General features: G+C 44.5%; 1 protein-coding gene across 2 annotated transcripts in view; it reads left to right on the top strand.

The window, feature by feature from the left end:
• The first annotated feature begins 479 nt into the window (after window positions 1-479).
• LOC118363868 (guanine nucleotide-binding protein subunit alpha-11-like) overlaps window positions 480-13,238 on the top strand; it is a 32,912-nt gene continuing 20,153 nt past the window's right edge. Inside the window, exon 1 of one of the 2 annotated variants that reach the window (XM_035745151.2) lies at window positions 480-1,611. In XM_035745151.2, coding sequence (XP_035601044.1) covers window positions 1,476-1,611 — 136 coding nt within the window. In that variant the 5' untranslated portion in view covers window positions 480-1,475. The remainder of the gene's footprint in view (window positions 1,612-13,238) is intronic. The other variant, XM_035745149.2, reaches the window with a different exon arrangement.

Raw genomic sequence — 13,238 nt, 5'->3', positions numbered from 1 at the left:
CTCATAGTGCGGATATTAATGGTGACATGCAATGTGCGAATGTTGCTTTTTTGTATCGGCAATTAGACTTGTTCTTGGGGGGGCTAGTTTCCACCTAGTACCCTAACGTCCATAAACTCCATCATCTAATAGCGTGCATTTGCAGTGCAAACCCGCAGATCATATGAGTGGGTGGGAACTGCGATATTAATCCGTTGAATCCAGTGCCATTGAAAAAACAATACCGATAATCACCCTAAATAGATCTATTATTAACTCATAAGGAAATATGGCAAAAATCGGAATTATCTGTCGTTGAATTCTAGCTGTATTTTATGTGCAGTTCGTTGTATGCATCGACCTCATTTGAGTGGTTCTCAGAATCCACATCCAGAATTAAAAGACGTCCCGCCCCTTTTCCTGCTCATGTAACGTGCAAACGCATTGTCACTCACTGTGGTTGCCTAGTACCCTCCTGGCATCAATCTAGAGTGTGCCATGCCCACGGTTTTCAACAGAAACGCAACGATCTGCTAATAAATGGAACTGCTAGTTGCCAGCGAGTGATGGATCCATCTTCTTGAACGAAGGCCATCAATACGCATTTTGTTTTCTGTTTATTTAACTAGCGGCTGTGTTTTCATGGGAAATGTATTAGCAAGCTAAAGTCAGATAGCTCGATAACTGCGCCAAAAATGATGCGAGATTCAATCGAATGTTGCACTGCTAGCTAGTCAGCCAAAACTGACTGGGGAATGGTCATTTCTCAGTTTGCCAGCATCACAGCTCTGACACATCACGAAGCCGTTCAGCTATCGAGACATAACGCTGGAAACTTGCTAGCGTTTAGTTGGATAGAAAAAGAGGACGAACATTTGTTGGGAAGCGGTGACTGTGCCATTGCAATACTGGTCATATGGATGCGTTGCCTTCGTGTGCATTTTATTGACAATTGTGGCTTGGCTCTAGCTAGGGGGCGGACAGCTCCGAGAAGGCGGACAGTTGGCTACGTTAGCTTGTTGGATGTCGCGGCAGTGCAGTTAGGTTCGTTCGTAGGGACGCACGAACCCAGTCAGTGAACAGGGGGAATCGCAATAGAGGCTGGTAAATAGGGATAGTTAGCCAGCCCGGTAGCTAGCTAGTCGTCCAACTAACGTTAGCTAGCTAACGTGAGAAATATAAATAAGGCTTGAAGCGCGCATCAACGGAGAGAGGCCCTCAACACACCCCCTCGCATCGACACTGCCCCCTCTCCGCCGATCCTCCCGTGATTTGCTGAGATCTGTACACGGGTGAAGTCGGACAGTTCTCGGTTGGGGACAACTTGACAGCGAGGCCCCTAGCTCCCCTCCCCCATTCCCATCCAAGACCCCTCAGTCCACCTCTTCGCAAGTGAGGATCGGGATATTAGATACCTAGCTAAAGTTAACCCATCCAACCGAAATCTGTCATCCAGCTAGTCCATTCTAACCCGCGGGTTGCCAAAACCAGGAGGGATGACTTTGGAGTCGATGATGGCTTGCTGCCTGAGCGAAGAGGCGAAGGAATCGAAACGAATCAATGCGGAGATAGACAAACAACTCCGGCGAGACAAGCGGGACTCGAGGAGAGAACTGAAATTGCTCCTTCTCGGTAACTCAAACTCATCCATATTTTGGAGATTATTTGAACCATAGGTAGCTAGTTGCCGTTTTGTGAAATATCAATTTAGCTAACAAGATAGGTTAGCTAGCAAGCTTCAGGCCTCCACCCCCCGCCTCCCTAAGTGAGCTAGCTAGCTAATGTTAGCTAACCAGTCAATATGTTTTAGTTAGTTAACGTTAGCTAGCTAGATATGTGTTTGGTTAGCAAACGAGTTTGTTAGCTAGTCAGATGGGTAGATGGTTAGCTACTTTCTGTTGCTAGCTAAATCACCAAGCCACTTTGCCAACATCTGGTCACTTTAGCTGTTGGTGTTGGTGCTACTAGTGCTTGCTAACCAACTAGCTACCTAACGTTGGCATCTAGCTATTTGCTGTCATTGCTTGCTTGCTAGCCAGCTAACTATCTTGCTTACCATCCACTCACCCCTGGTTTAACTAGTCAATTAGTCTATGAACGGTTAGTTAGCTAAGTGCTAGGCTTCAATTGAATTCTTAGAACGGGGGAATGGTTCGTAATCAAATGGTTATGCTATGTATTATTAGATGAGTAACGTTAGTGTCACCATATTGTTATATCCAAGGACTGGAGAGGTCAATTTCAGAATAAATCTGACGGTGAAAATAATTTAAGCATATATGGTCATGTTAGTGGTACTGTAATGCAGAAAACAGATCCCTCCTGGCTATTTTTATGTTAACCCCAGTCAAATGAATGATCCATTGGAAGGTGATAGACTGTAACAGTTGTACTGCTAAATAAAGAATACAGGTGAGCTGAAAAGGATGTCTAGGGGGTCACACATTACACAACCTGGCAGATGCAATTCCTATAGCTAGGCCTAGGCTCTATATGGGAAAGAGTTATGGTGTGCTCTCTGAATTAAATGTATATATGAAACATTGGGTGCAGCTTCTCAACATCAATCAGAAGCATGAAGATACTTGTGTGTGTCTGCTTTTACAGACCCCCACGATGAAGAGCATGGAGGCTAAATCAGCAGTATCTTTTAAATCTGGCAGTAGAAGTTGTCATAAGACACAGGTCTCTAGGATCAGTTTGGCGTTCCTAAAAATAAATAACTAGCCTTAGATTGCCAGCATCTACCAGTCTTCTAGACATTAAAAAATGTAATTGTTTCTATTGGACAAGTTAATTTTGGGTAGTAGACTACCTCTGTTTCAGAAACGTTTGCTCCCATTTCACACTTACAAAACATATCCCAGGTTGTCTGACACGTGTGATTGCCCCTCTCTCCAGTCGTTTCCCTGTGGACCCTGGCTCAGTTCTGAGAAGTAGGCCAAACCACACAGAGACACACTATTCTATTGTAGGCTATTTAGTCATTTCCCCCCCCTATTTTATCACACTATTCTACTGTATTGTATTCTTGACTTGAACCTGTGGGGAGCATATTAGGCCTAGGTCGTGGAGAAAAAAATATATAACTGTCACACTGAACAAAAATATTAACGCAACATGTACAGTTTCATGAGCTGACATAAAAGATCTCTGAAATATTTCATATGCACAAAAAGCTTATTTCTCATTCTGTGCACAAATGTGTTAACATCTCTGTTAGTGACTATTTCTCATTTTGCCAAGATAATCCATCCACCTGACAGGTGTGGCATATCAAAAATCTAATTAAACAGCATGTTCATTACACAGGTGCACCTTGTACTTGGGGCAATAAAAGGCCCAATGCTACAGATGTCTCAAGTTTTGAGGGAGTGTGCAGTTGGCATGCTGACTGAAGGAATGTCCACCAGAGCTGTTGCCAGATAATTTAATGTTCATTTCTATACCATAAGCTGCCTCTAATGTCGTTTTAGTTTGACATTACATCCAACCGGCCTCACAACCGCAGACCACGTGTAACCACGCAAGCCGAGGACCTCCATATCCGGGTTTCTTCAGCCACTTGGACAGCTGATGAAACTCGGTTTGCACAACCAAAGAATTTTTGCGGAACTGTCAGAAACCATCACAGGGAAGCTCATCTGGGTTCTCGTCGTCTTGACCTAACTGCAATTCGGCATCGAAACTGACTTTAGTGGGCAAATTCTCACCTTTTGGGGCGGCAGCGTAGCCTAGTGGTTAGAGCGTTGGACTAGTAACCGGAAGGTTGCGAGTTCAAACCCCCGAGCTGACATGGTACAAATCTGTCGTTCTGCCCCTGAACAGGCAGTTAACCCACTGTTCCCAGGCCGTCATTGAAAATAAGAATATGTTCTTAACTGACTTGCCTGGTTAAATAAAGGTAAAATTTTAAAAAATGGCTCTTTATGGATGAATCCCGGTTCCAACTGTACCGGGCAGATATGCAGACAGCGGTATATGGTGTGTGGGGTGAGCGGTTTGCTGATGTCAATGTCAGAGTGCTCCATGGTAGCAGTGGGGTTGTGGTATAGGCAGGCATAAGCTATGGACAATGAACACAATTGCATTTAAGCAATGACAATTTGATTGCACAGAGATACTATGATGAGATCCTCATGCCATTCATCTGGCATTATCACCTCATGTTTCAGCTTGATAATGCATGGCCCAGTGTTGCAAGGATCTATACACCATTCCTGGAAGCTGAAAATGTCCCAGTTCTTCCATGGCCTGCATACTCACCAGACATGCCACCCATTGACCATGTTTGGGATGCTCTGGATTGGCGTGTACGACAGCGTGTTCCAGTTCCGCCAATATCTAACAACTTCACACAGCCATTGAAGAGTGGGACAACATTCCACAGGCCACAATCAACAGCCTGACCAACTCATGCTGCATGAGGCAAATGGTCATGAAACCAGATTGGTTTTCTGATCCCCTTTTTTTTAAAGGTATCTGTGACCAACTGATGCATATCTGTATTCACAGTCATGTGAATTCCATAGATTAGGGCCTGATTTAATTTATTTCCATTGATTTGATTTGAACAGTAACTCAGTAAAATCTTAGAAATTCTTGCATATTGCGTTTTATATTTTTGGTGTGTGTACACAGAGTAGGCACTGTTGGATTACTGTTCCCTACTTCCATTTCTCAATTCTACTGCTTCAGAGTGGAGCACATAGATGATGGATGTGTGGGTTGGGACTGCTCACTTCATCATCAATATATCTCTGTTTATACCTACTGACTATTCCTACTCTTGTGATGCAATGCTGTGTGAGTCTAGGACCAGGGCTGGAACTAAAACCAGTACTAGTTCTGCAGGAACTAAAGCATGTAAAGACCACGCTAGCCCTCATCAGGGATCAGTGGAGAAGTCTACTTCCTGTATCAGATTCTTAGATTTTAGTCCGTCAGTGGGACTTCTGTGAGAGGCAGTGTGTGCCTGTGCCTCTGTGTGACCAGTCATGCAGTAAACAGACTATTCTAAGTGAGTTTAGGCTGTGTATTTGTGTCTGAGCAGGGATAAGGAGGTGTAACGAAGGATTAGTCCAGGTCTATAATAGGCTTTGTTAAACATGGATAAAGCTTAGACTGATATGTCACTGACTCCTATTAGTCTCACCAGGGCTATGTGTGGTTTTCAGGTCAATTACCTTGTTTTTAAATACTCCATAGTTCTACACTCTCCTGTTCAATGCATGGTGTTACGAGTACCACAGAGCTTTTGCATTTATCAGGAGTTGATTGTACATGCAAATACTGTGGTTTCCTATGGCTCGGTTGGTTGGAGTATGAAGTGTTTGTATGACCAGAGTTGAGTTTTGATGCCTGAAGATAGGACAGGCCATGGAGACCTCCCTCACTCTCTACCCCCCCCATCGGGGCTGCTGTAGCTTGACTTGGGGCCAGCTAGGCTGGGGGCTGCTGTAACTTGACCTGGGGCTGGCTGGCTGGGCTGGGGGCTACTGCAGCATGACTTGGGACTGGCTGGCTGTGGGCCGCTGTTGCCTGAATTGGGTCTGTGTTGCCTGTGCTGGGGGCTGCTGCAGCATTACTTGGGGCTGGCTGGCTGGGCTGGGCTGGGCTGGTGGCTGCTGTAGCCTGAATTGGGGCTGTGTTGGCTAGGCTGGGGGCTGCTGCAGCATGACTTGGAGCTGGCTGGCTGGGCTGGGCTGGTGGCTGCTGTAGCCTGACTTGGGGCTGTGTTGGCTAGGCTGCTGGCTGCTGCAGCATGACTTGGGGCTGGCTGGCTGGCTGGGCTGGGCTGGTGGCTGCTGTAGCCTGACTTGGGGCTGTGTTGGCTAGGCTGGGGGCTGCTGCAGCATGAGTTGGAGCTTTGTTGGCTGGCTGGGCTGGTGGCTGCTGTAGCCTGACTTGGGGCTGTGTTGGCTGGGCTGGGGGCTGCTGCAGCATGACTTGGAGCTTTGTTGGCTGGCTGGGCTGGTGGCTGCTGTAGCCTGACTTGTGGCTGTGTGTCTGCGGCATGGGTGACCTGGGCTGTTGGCTAAATGAACTGCTGCCTACTAGTCACTTTCTTGCCCTGCTGCTTCTATCCAAATGGGAGGGGTATCCATGTCGGGCTAGCAGGGCTTAGACTCTCCCAATGGAGAATACGCTAGCTCAGATGAAGTACGATTTGGGTGGTCACTCACTAGCCAGGGGCAGGTTGATGGGTTTAGTTCTAAACCCTGGTGACGGTCAGAGCAGAAATAGCCTGCAGGAGAGACGACTCAGGTGTTCTCTCATTATTTTGGTCATATAAGGGAATGTTGTCATGCTTCTTGAGCTAGTTTTGACAGCCGTGTGTTAAATCCCTCCATGCCAAGGGTCAGGTTTAGGGATAATGATCTGACTTGCATTACATCAAATTACATAAATGCTATTACAAAAAAAAAAATCATTATTTTTTTAGTGGCCATTTTTTCACCTCCTAGGTCATCAACACGGTGTTCAGGTTCAACAAAATGTTTCTATGATTCTGACCCACTGTGACTGACTTGCCGGCTGTACACAGTCCGACGAACACACACACACACACACACACACACACACACACACACACACACACACACTCAGAAGCCAGCCTATAAATACTTTCCCAGGTGCTCACCTTGTTAATGAAGAAGATTTTAATTGAGTGTGTGTCCCACAGCCGCCAATCCTCATGGAACACCACGCACACACAGCCCAAACGGGGTCATGCATTCCTCTCTGGAGATGTAGGGGGGTTATGAGGCAGATTTCCAGACTCACTTTTATTCTGGTGGCGCTGGTGCTCCCAATGTTTTCAGTTGATGGCACCAGCACCTGGTTTTTCACCACTGCTCAGCGATAATGACCCGAGTCTCATAATGTGCCTGCATTCCATACAGAACCTAATAATGACTAGCCATCTTTTATATTAGCATGCCCTTGCAGATCTTGACATTCAGGTACATTTGCCAGTGGCACACCGGGCCAGTGCCAACTGAAAGCTACTGGCCCGAATTAAAAGAATACTGACTAGGGAAAGTGGATAATGCACGCATAATTTAAATGTTATCTTTCGTTTGTGGTCTATAATGAGTCTATAATGACCTTATACACAAAGAAATTACATTTTAACTTGACAATATCATTTATATTGATTGTTTGGAGGGGAAAAAATGGTGCAAAGATTTTATTTTATTAAAAAAAGGGTGTTACTGTTCCTATAAAATCCAGCTTTATCTTTTGGTAAATTCAGTTCTCGCGGTTTTATTTTTTTTCTGAGTTATCCTAGTTTTTTTTTCAAAATCACCTGTTTATAGAAAATAACATTACATTTCTGTATTTAAGTCCACTACGATGCTTAAACCACATAAGGAGAACAAAAGCAACATTGGAGGGTGTAGTTGCCCTTTAATTTGTGTAAACTAGCAAGAGACCATTGTTGGGCTCGTTGTTGTTTTTTACTCGTAGCCAACACTGTACATTGTAGCCTAATGTGATGGCAGTTTGCTAAACAAATGTCCAGCGATTGGTACAAATCCTCATGAAATCATTCTGCCAGATAGACCTACTTTGCAGTCAACATTTAATTGGGAAGGTTCTTTGGGGAATGCCTTTAGAAATGTTCATTCAGACTCCCAAGTGGCGCAGCGGTTTAAGGCGTGTTGCGAAGTCACTACAGTGCAGTGTTGCGGCGTCACTACAGCCTGGGGTTTGATCCCAGGCTGTGTCACAACCGGCCACAATTGCCCAGCATCGTTAGGGGAGTGTTTGGCCAGGTTGGGGTGCTTTACTTGGCTCATAGTGCTCTAGCGACTCTTGTGGTGGGCCGTGCACCTGCAGGCTGACTTCGGTCCTCAGTAGAGCGGTGCTTCCGAGTTTGGCGGGTCATGTTTCGGAGGACGCATGACTCGGCCTTCACCTCTCTCGAGCCCGTTGGGGAGTTTCAGCGACGACAAAATCGTAATCACAAAAATCGGGGAGAAAAGGTGGGTAAAAATTACAACAAAATAAAGTTAATTCAAACAGTGCATGATGACTGAATTGCGCATCCCGAAGATTCAACCAATAATTTTTAAATACCTGGTTTACTTACCCTATTGCTGTTTTGAGAAGCTAATTGTGAACCAAAGACTAACGTCACCAGCTACATTTTGTTTTTCACTTGCACCCTAGCGACCAATAAAATATTTGTGTCGTACTGCCAAGTCAAATGGTTGCAACTGCAAGTGTTTTGTCGCAGTTTTGAGCCTTGTGAGGGTAGAGGGGAAAACTGTCCAATTTACTACCCCCTTATCAGTCCCAAGGGGCCACGATTCTGTTCTAGAAGCACGGTTTCGACTGCTCCTACAGTTTTGCTTCGGTACTGCAAGTTTAACTGACACCCAGCCCAGAAAGATAATTGCCACATAGAGAAGTCAGATTAGAAAATTCCTAATAAGCAGCTCTCGAATTTCCCGGCGGCATCGACGGACATGGCTGTAATGCCTCCCCAAAAAAATCCATGCCTTGCAGTCAGTGGCCATTGTGCCCTTGCGCTGAATACAATAATTATTCTTCGCTTCTTCCAGCTACCAATCGCCATGCTCCGAAGCATCTCTCGCTCACATGTCTTTATCAGATAATTCAATTCTTATTAACCAATGCCTGTCACGTGATTGGGTCCTTCTCACCGGCGTCGCCGGTAGACTATAAGTGAAGACGGACTCACCAGGGATGCAGCCGCGGGCAATTCTTATCTGAATTCCGATGCGCAAATAACCTGTTATCAGCAGTCTTCTTTACCACAATGCAAATGTCTATCCCTAGATTTGCAAACACTTATATATAATATATTCGGTTGAAATTGGAAGTTTACATACACTTAGGTTGGGGTCATTAAAACTTGTTTTTCAGCCACTCCAGTTTCCTGTTAAACTATAGTTTTGGCAAGTCGGTTAGGACATCTACTTTGTGCATAACACAAGTAATTTTCCCAACAATTATTTCCAGACAGATTATTGCACTTATAATTCACTGTACAATTCCAATGGGTCAGAAGTTTACATACACTAAGTTGACTGCCTTTAAACAGCTTGGAAAATTCCAGAAAAGGATGTCATGGCTTTAGAAGATTCTGATGGGCTAATTGACATCATTTGAGTCAATTGGAGGTGTACCTTTGGATGCATCTCAAGGCCTACCTTCGAATTCAGTGCCTCTTTGCTTGACATCATGGGATGTAGATCTCCACAAGTCTGGTTCATCCTTGGGAGCAATTCCCAAACGCCTGAAGGTACCACATTCATCTGTACAAACAATAGTACGCAAGTATAAACACCATGCAACCATGCGAAAACCTTGTGAAGATGCTGGAGGAAACGGGTACAAAAGTATCTATATCCACAGTAAAACGAGTCCTATATCCACATAACCTGAAAGGCCACTCAGGAAGAAGCCACTGCTCCGCCATAAACTGCCATAAAAAAGCAAGATGAACGTTTGGAACTGCACATGGGGACAAAGATCGTACTTTTTGGAGAAATGTCCTCTGGTCTGATGAGACAAAAATAGAACTGTTTGGCCATAATGACCATTGTTATGTTTGGAGGAACAAGGGGGAGGCTTGCAAGCCAGCAAACACCATCCCAACCGTGAAGCATGGGGGTGGCAGCATCATGTTGTGGGGGTGCTTTGCTGCAGGAGGGGCTGGTGCACTTCACAAAATAGATGGTCTCATGAGGAAGGGAAATGATGTCTAGAGATGTTGTCAATATATCCACATCAGTCAGGAAGTTCAAGCTTGGTCGCAAATGGGTCTTCCAAATGGACAATGACCCCAAGCATACTTCCAAAGTTGTGGTAAAATGGCTTAAGGACAACGAAGTCAAGGTATTGGGAGTGGCCATCACAAAGCCGTGGCCTCAATTCCGGCGCCGACAGAGATGGCCGCCTCGCTTCGCGTTCCTAGGAAACTATGCAGTTTTTTTTTTTTTTACGTGTTATTTCTTACATTAGTACCCCAGGTCATCTTAGGTTTCATTACATACAGTCGAGAAGAACTACTGAATATAAGATCAGCGTCAACTCACCATCAGTACGACCAAGAATATGTTTTCCGTGACGCGGATCCTGTGTTCTGCCTTACAAACAGGTCAACGGAATTGATTCCATGCAGCGACCCCAAAAAACGACTTTGTAAAAGAGGGAAACGTAGCGGTCTTCTGGTCAGACTCCGGACACGGGCACATCGTGCACCACTCCCTAGCATTCTTCTTGCCAATGTCCAGTCTCTTGACAACAAGGTTGATGAAATCCGAGCAAGGGTAGCATTCCAGAGGGACATCAGAGACTGTAACGTTCTCTGCTTCACGGAAACATGGCTCACTGGAGAGACACTATCCGGGGCAGTGCAGCCAACGGGTTTCTCCACGCATCGCGCCGACAGAAACAAACATCTTTCTGGTAAGAAGAGTGGCGGGGGCGTATGCCTCATGACTAACGAGACATGGTGTGATGAAAGAAACATACAGGAACTCAAATCCTTCTGTTCACCTGATTTAGAATTCCTCACAATCAAATGTATACCGCATTATCTGCCAAGAGAATTCTTTTAGATTATAATCACAGCCGTATATATCCCCCCCCAAGCAGACACATCGACGGCTCTGAACGAACTTTATTTGACTCTTTGCAAACTGGAAACCATTTATCCGGAGGCTGCATTCATTGTAGCTGGGGATTTTAACAAAGCTAATCTGAAAACAAGACTCCCTAAATTTTATCAGCATATCGATTGCGCAACCAGGGGGTGGTAAAACCTTGGATCATTGTTACTCTAACTTCCGCGACGCATATAAGGCCCTGCCCCGCCCCCCTTTCGGAAAAGCTGACCACGACTCCATTTTGTTGATCCCTGCCTACAGACACAAACTTAAACAAGAGGCTCCCACGCTGAGGTCTGTCCAACGCTGGTCCGACCAAGCTGACTCCACACACCAAGACTGTTTCCATCACGTGGACTGGGACATGTTTCGTATTGCGTCACACAAAAATATTGACGAATACGCTGATTCGGTGTGCGAGTTCATTAGAACGTGCGTTGAAGATGTCGTTCCTATAGCAACGACAACATTCCCTAACCAGAAACCGTGGATTGATGGCAGCATTCGCATGAAACTGAAAGCGCGAACCACTGCTTTTAATCAGGGCAAGGTGTCTGGTAACATGACCGAATACAAACAGACTGTTAAACAGCCACCACTAACATTGAGTGGCTGCTGCCAACACACTGACATTGACACTGACCCAACTCCAGCCACTTTAATAATGGGAATTGATTGGAAATTATGTAAATATATCACTAGCCACTTTAAACAATGCTACCTTATATAATGTTACTTACCCTACATTATTCATCTCATATGCATACGTATATACTGTACTCTATATCATCGACTGCATCCTTATGTAATACATGTATCACTAGCCACTTTAACTATGCCACTTTGTTTACTTTGTCTACATACTCATCTCATATGTATATACTGTACTCGATACCATCTACTGTATGCTGCCCTGTACCATCACTCATTCATATATCCTTATGTACATGTTCTTTATCCCCTTACACTGTGTATAAGACAGTAGTTTTGGAATTGTTAGTTAGATTACTTGTTGGTTATCACTGCATTGTCGGAACTAGAAGCACAAGCATTTCGCTACACTCGCATTAACATCTGCTAACCATGTGTATGTGACAAATAAAATTTGATTTGATTTGATTATAGAAAATTTGTGGGCAGAACTGAAAAAGCGTGTGCGAGCAAGGAGGCTTACAAACCTGACTCAGTTACACCAGCTCTGTCAGGAGGAATGGGCCAAAATTCACCCAACTTATTGTGGAAAGCTTGTGGAAGGCTACCCAAAACATTTGATCCAAGGTAAACAATTTAAAGGCAATGCTACCAAATACTAATTGAGTGTATGTAAACTTCTGACCCACTGGGAATGTGATGAAAGAAATAAAAGCTGAAATAAATCATTCTCTCTACTATTATTCTGACATTTCACATTCTTAAAATAGTGGTGATCCTAATTGATCTAAGACAGGAAATTGTTACTCAGATTAAATGTCAGGAATTGTGAAAAACTGAGTTTAAAATGTATTTGTCTAAGGTGTATGTAGACTTCCAACTTTAACTGTGTGTGTGTGTGATATGCACGCATGCATACACACACACGCGTAAATCACCCGGTAGGGCCTTGTAAAAACGAAATCCAGATGTAGAAACGGAATTTTAAAAAATAAACAATTTTAGTTAAATTATTCTGAGGCACATCAACAAGATGCGTATGCCTAATGAACAGCAAAAGCACTAGCCTATGTCAATGTACTATGCTCCATAGTACAAAAGTTGAGACATTCTGTTGTGCGGGAAATAAATATCCCACCTTATATTTATCAAACATGACTGGCATTTAGCATATATATATCTATCTATATAAATGGTCTATTTTGGTGAATGGCCTTGGTGCCCTAGCAGGTGGCCTTGGTGCCCTAGCAGGTTGCCTTGGTGCCCTAGAAGGTGGCCTTGGTGCCCTGGCACACTAGGTTCCTCTTGAATGCCAAAATGGCCTTGCCACTAAGAAATTCCAGGCCTGCTAATAAGACCCTTTTAGTCATCACATTTGTGCCATAAAAATCGGAATTGGTGAAATAATTGTAGCTGAGGCCGAAATATTAAAAAATAAACATAATTTAATTTAGCACTCACAGCCAAAGATATTATTGTTTTTATATTCATGCAATGTCTGACATATCTTTTGGATAACTTGATGTTGCTGCTCGCACTGCTCTCTGTGCGCACTGAGTGGTAGTGCACATGTCATGCTGGTCTGTATAAACCGGATGCAACCCGGATATAGACGGTCCATGAATTGCCGAACGTGATTAGATTACCTTGAAATTTAACGGGGTGTACATCTTGGATGCAGTCTCCAGTTCTTATACCCCAGTGGTCAGACCCCCATGTCTCTTTCTCCCCCTCTTTCTGTATCCCTCTTTCTCTGCACCCCCTCTCATCATTCCCTTTTTCTGTCTCTTTATATCCCTTCCCCCTGGTGATGTCAGAACAGAACTGATTCGCTGGTACATATGTTTGTTCCCCCTTCTTACCCTAAGCTTGGGGATAAGGGTGGGTGTGTATGTGTTTAGGTAGGCCAACTAAGGGAAGTGGGGCGTTACAGCGTCGGTAACATTGACTGGCCTGCGGCTG

The sequence above is a fragment of the Oncorhynchus keta genome, chromosome 30 (assembly GCF_023373465.1).
Source record: "Oncorhynchus keta strain PuntledgeMale-10-30-2019 chromosome 30, Oket_V2, whole genome shotgun sequence".
NCBI classification, from domain to species: Eukaryota; Metazoa; Chordata; class Actinopteri; order Salmoniformes; family Salmonidae; genus Oncorhynchus; species Oncorhynchus keta.
Note: the sequence above shows the minus strand (reverse complement) of the source record. Positions and strands in the feature narration are given on the sequence as shown.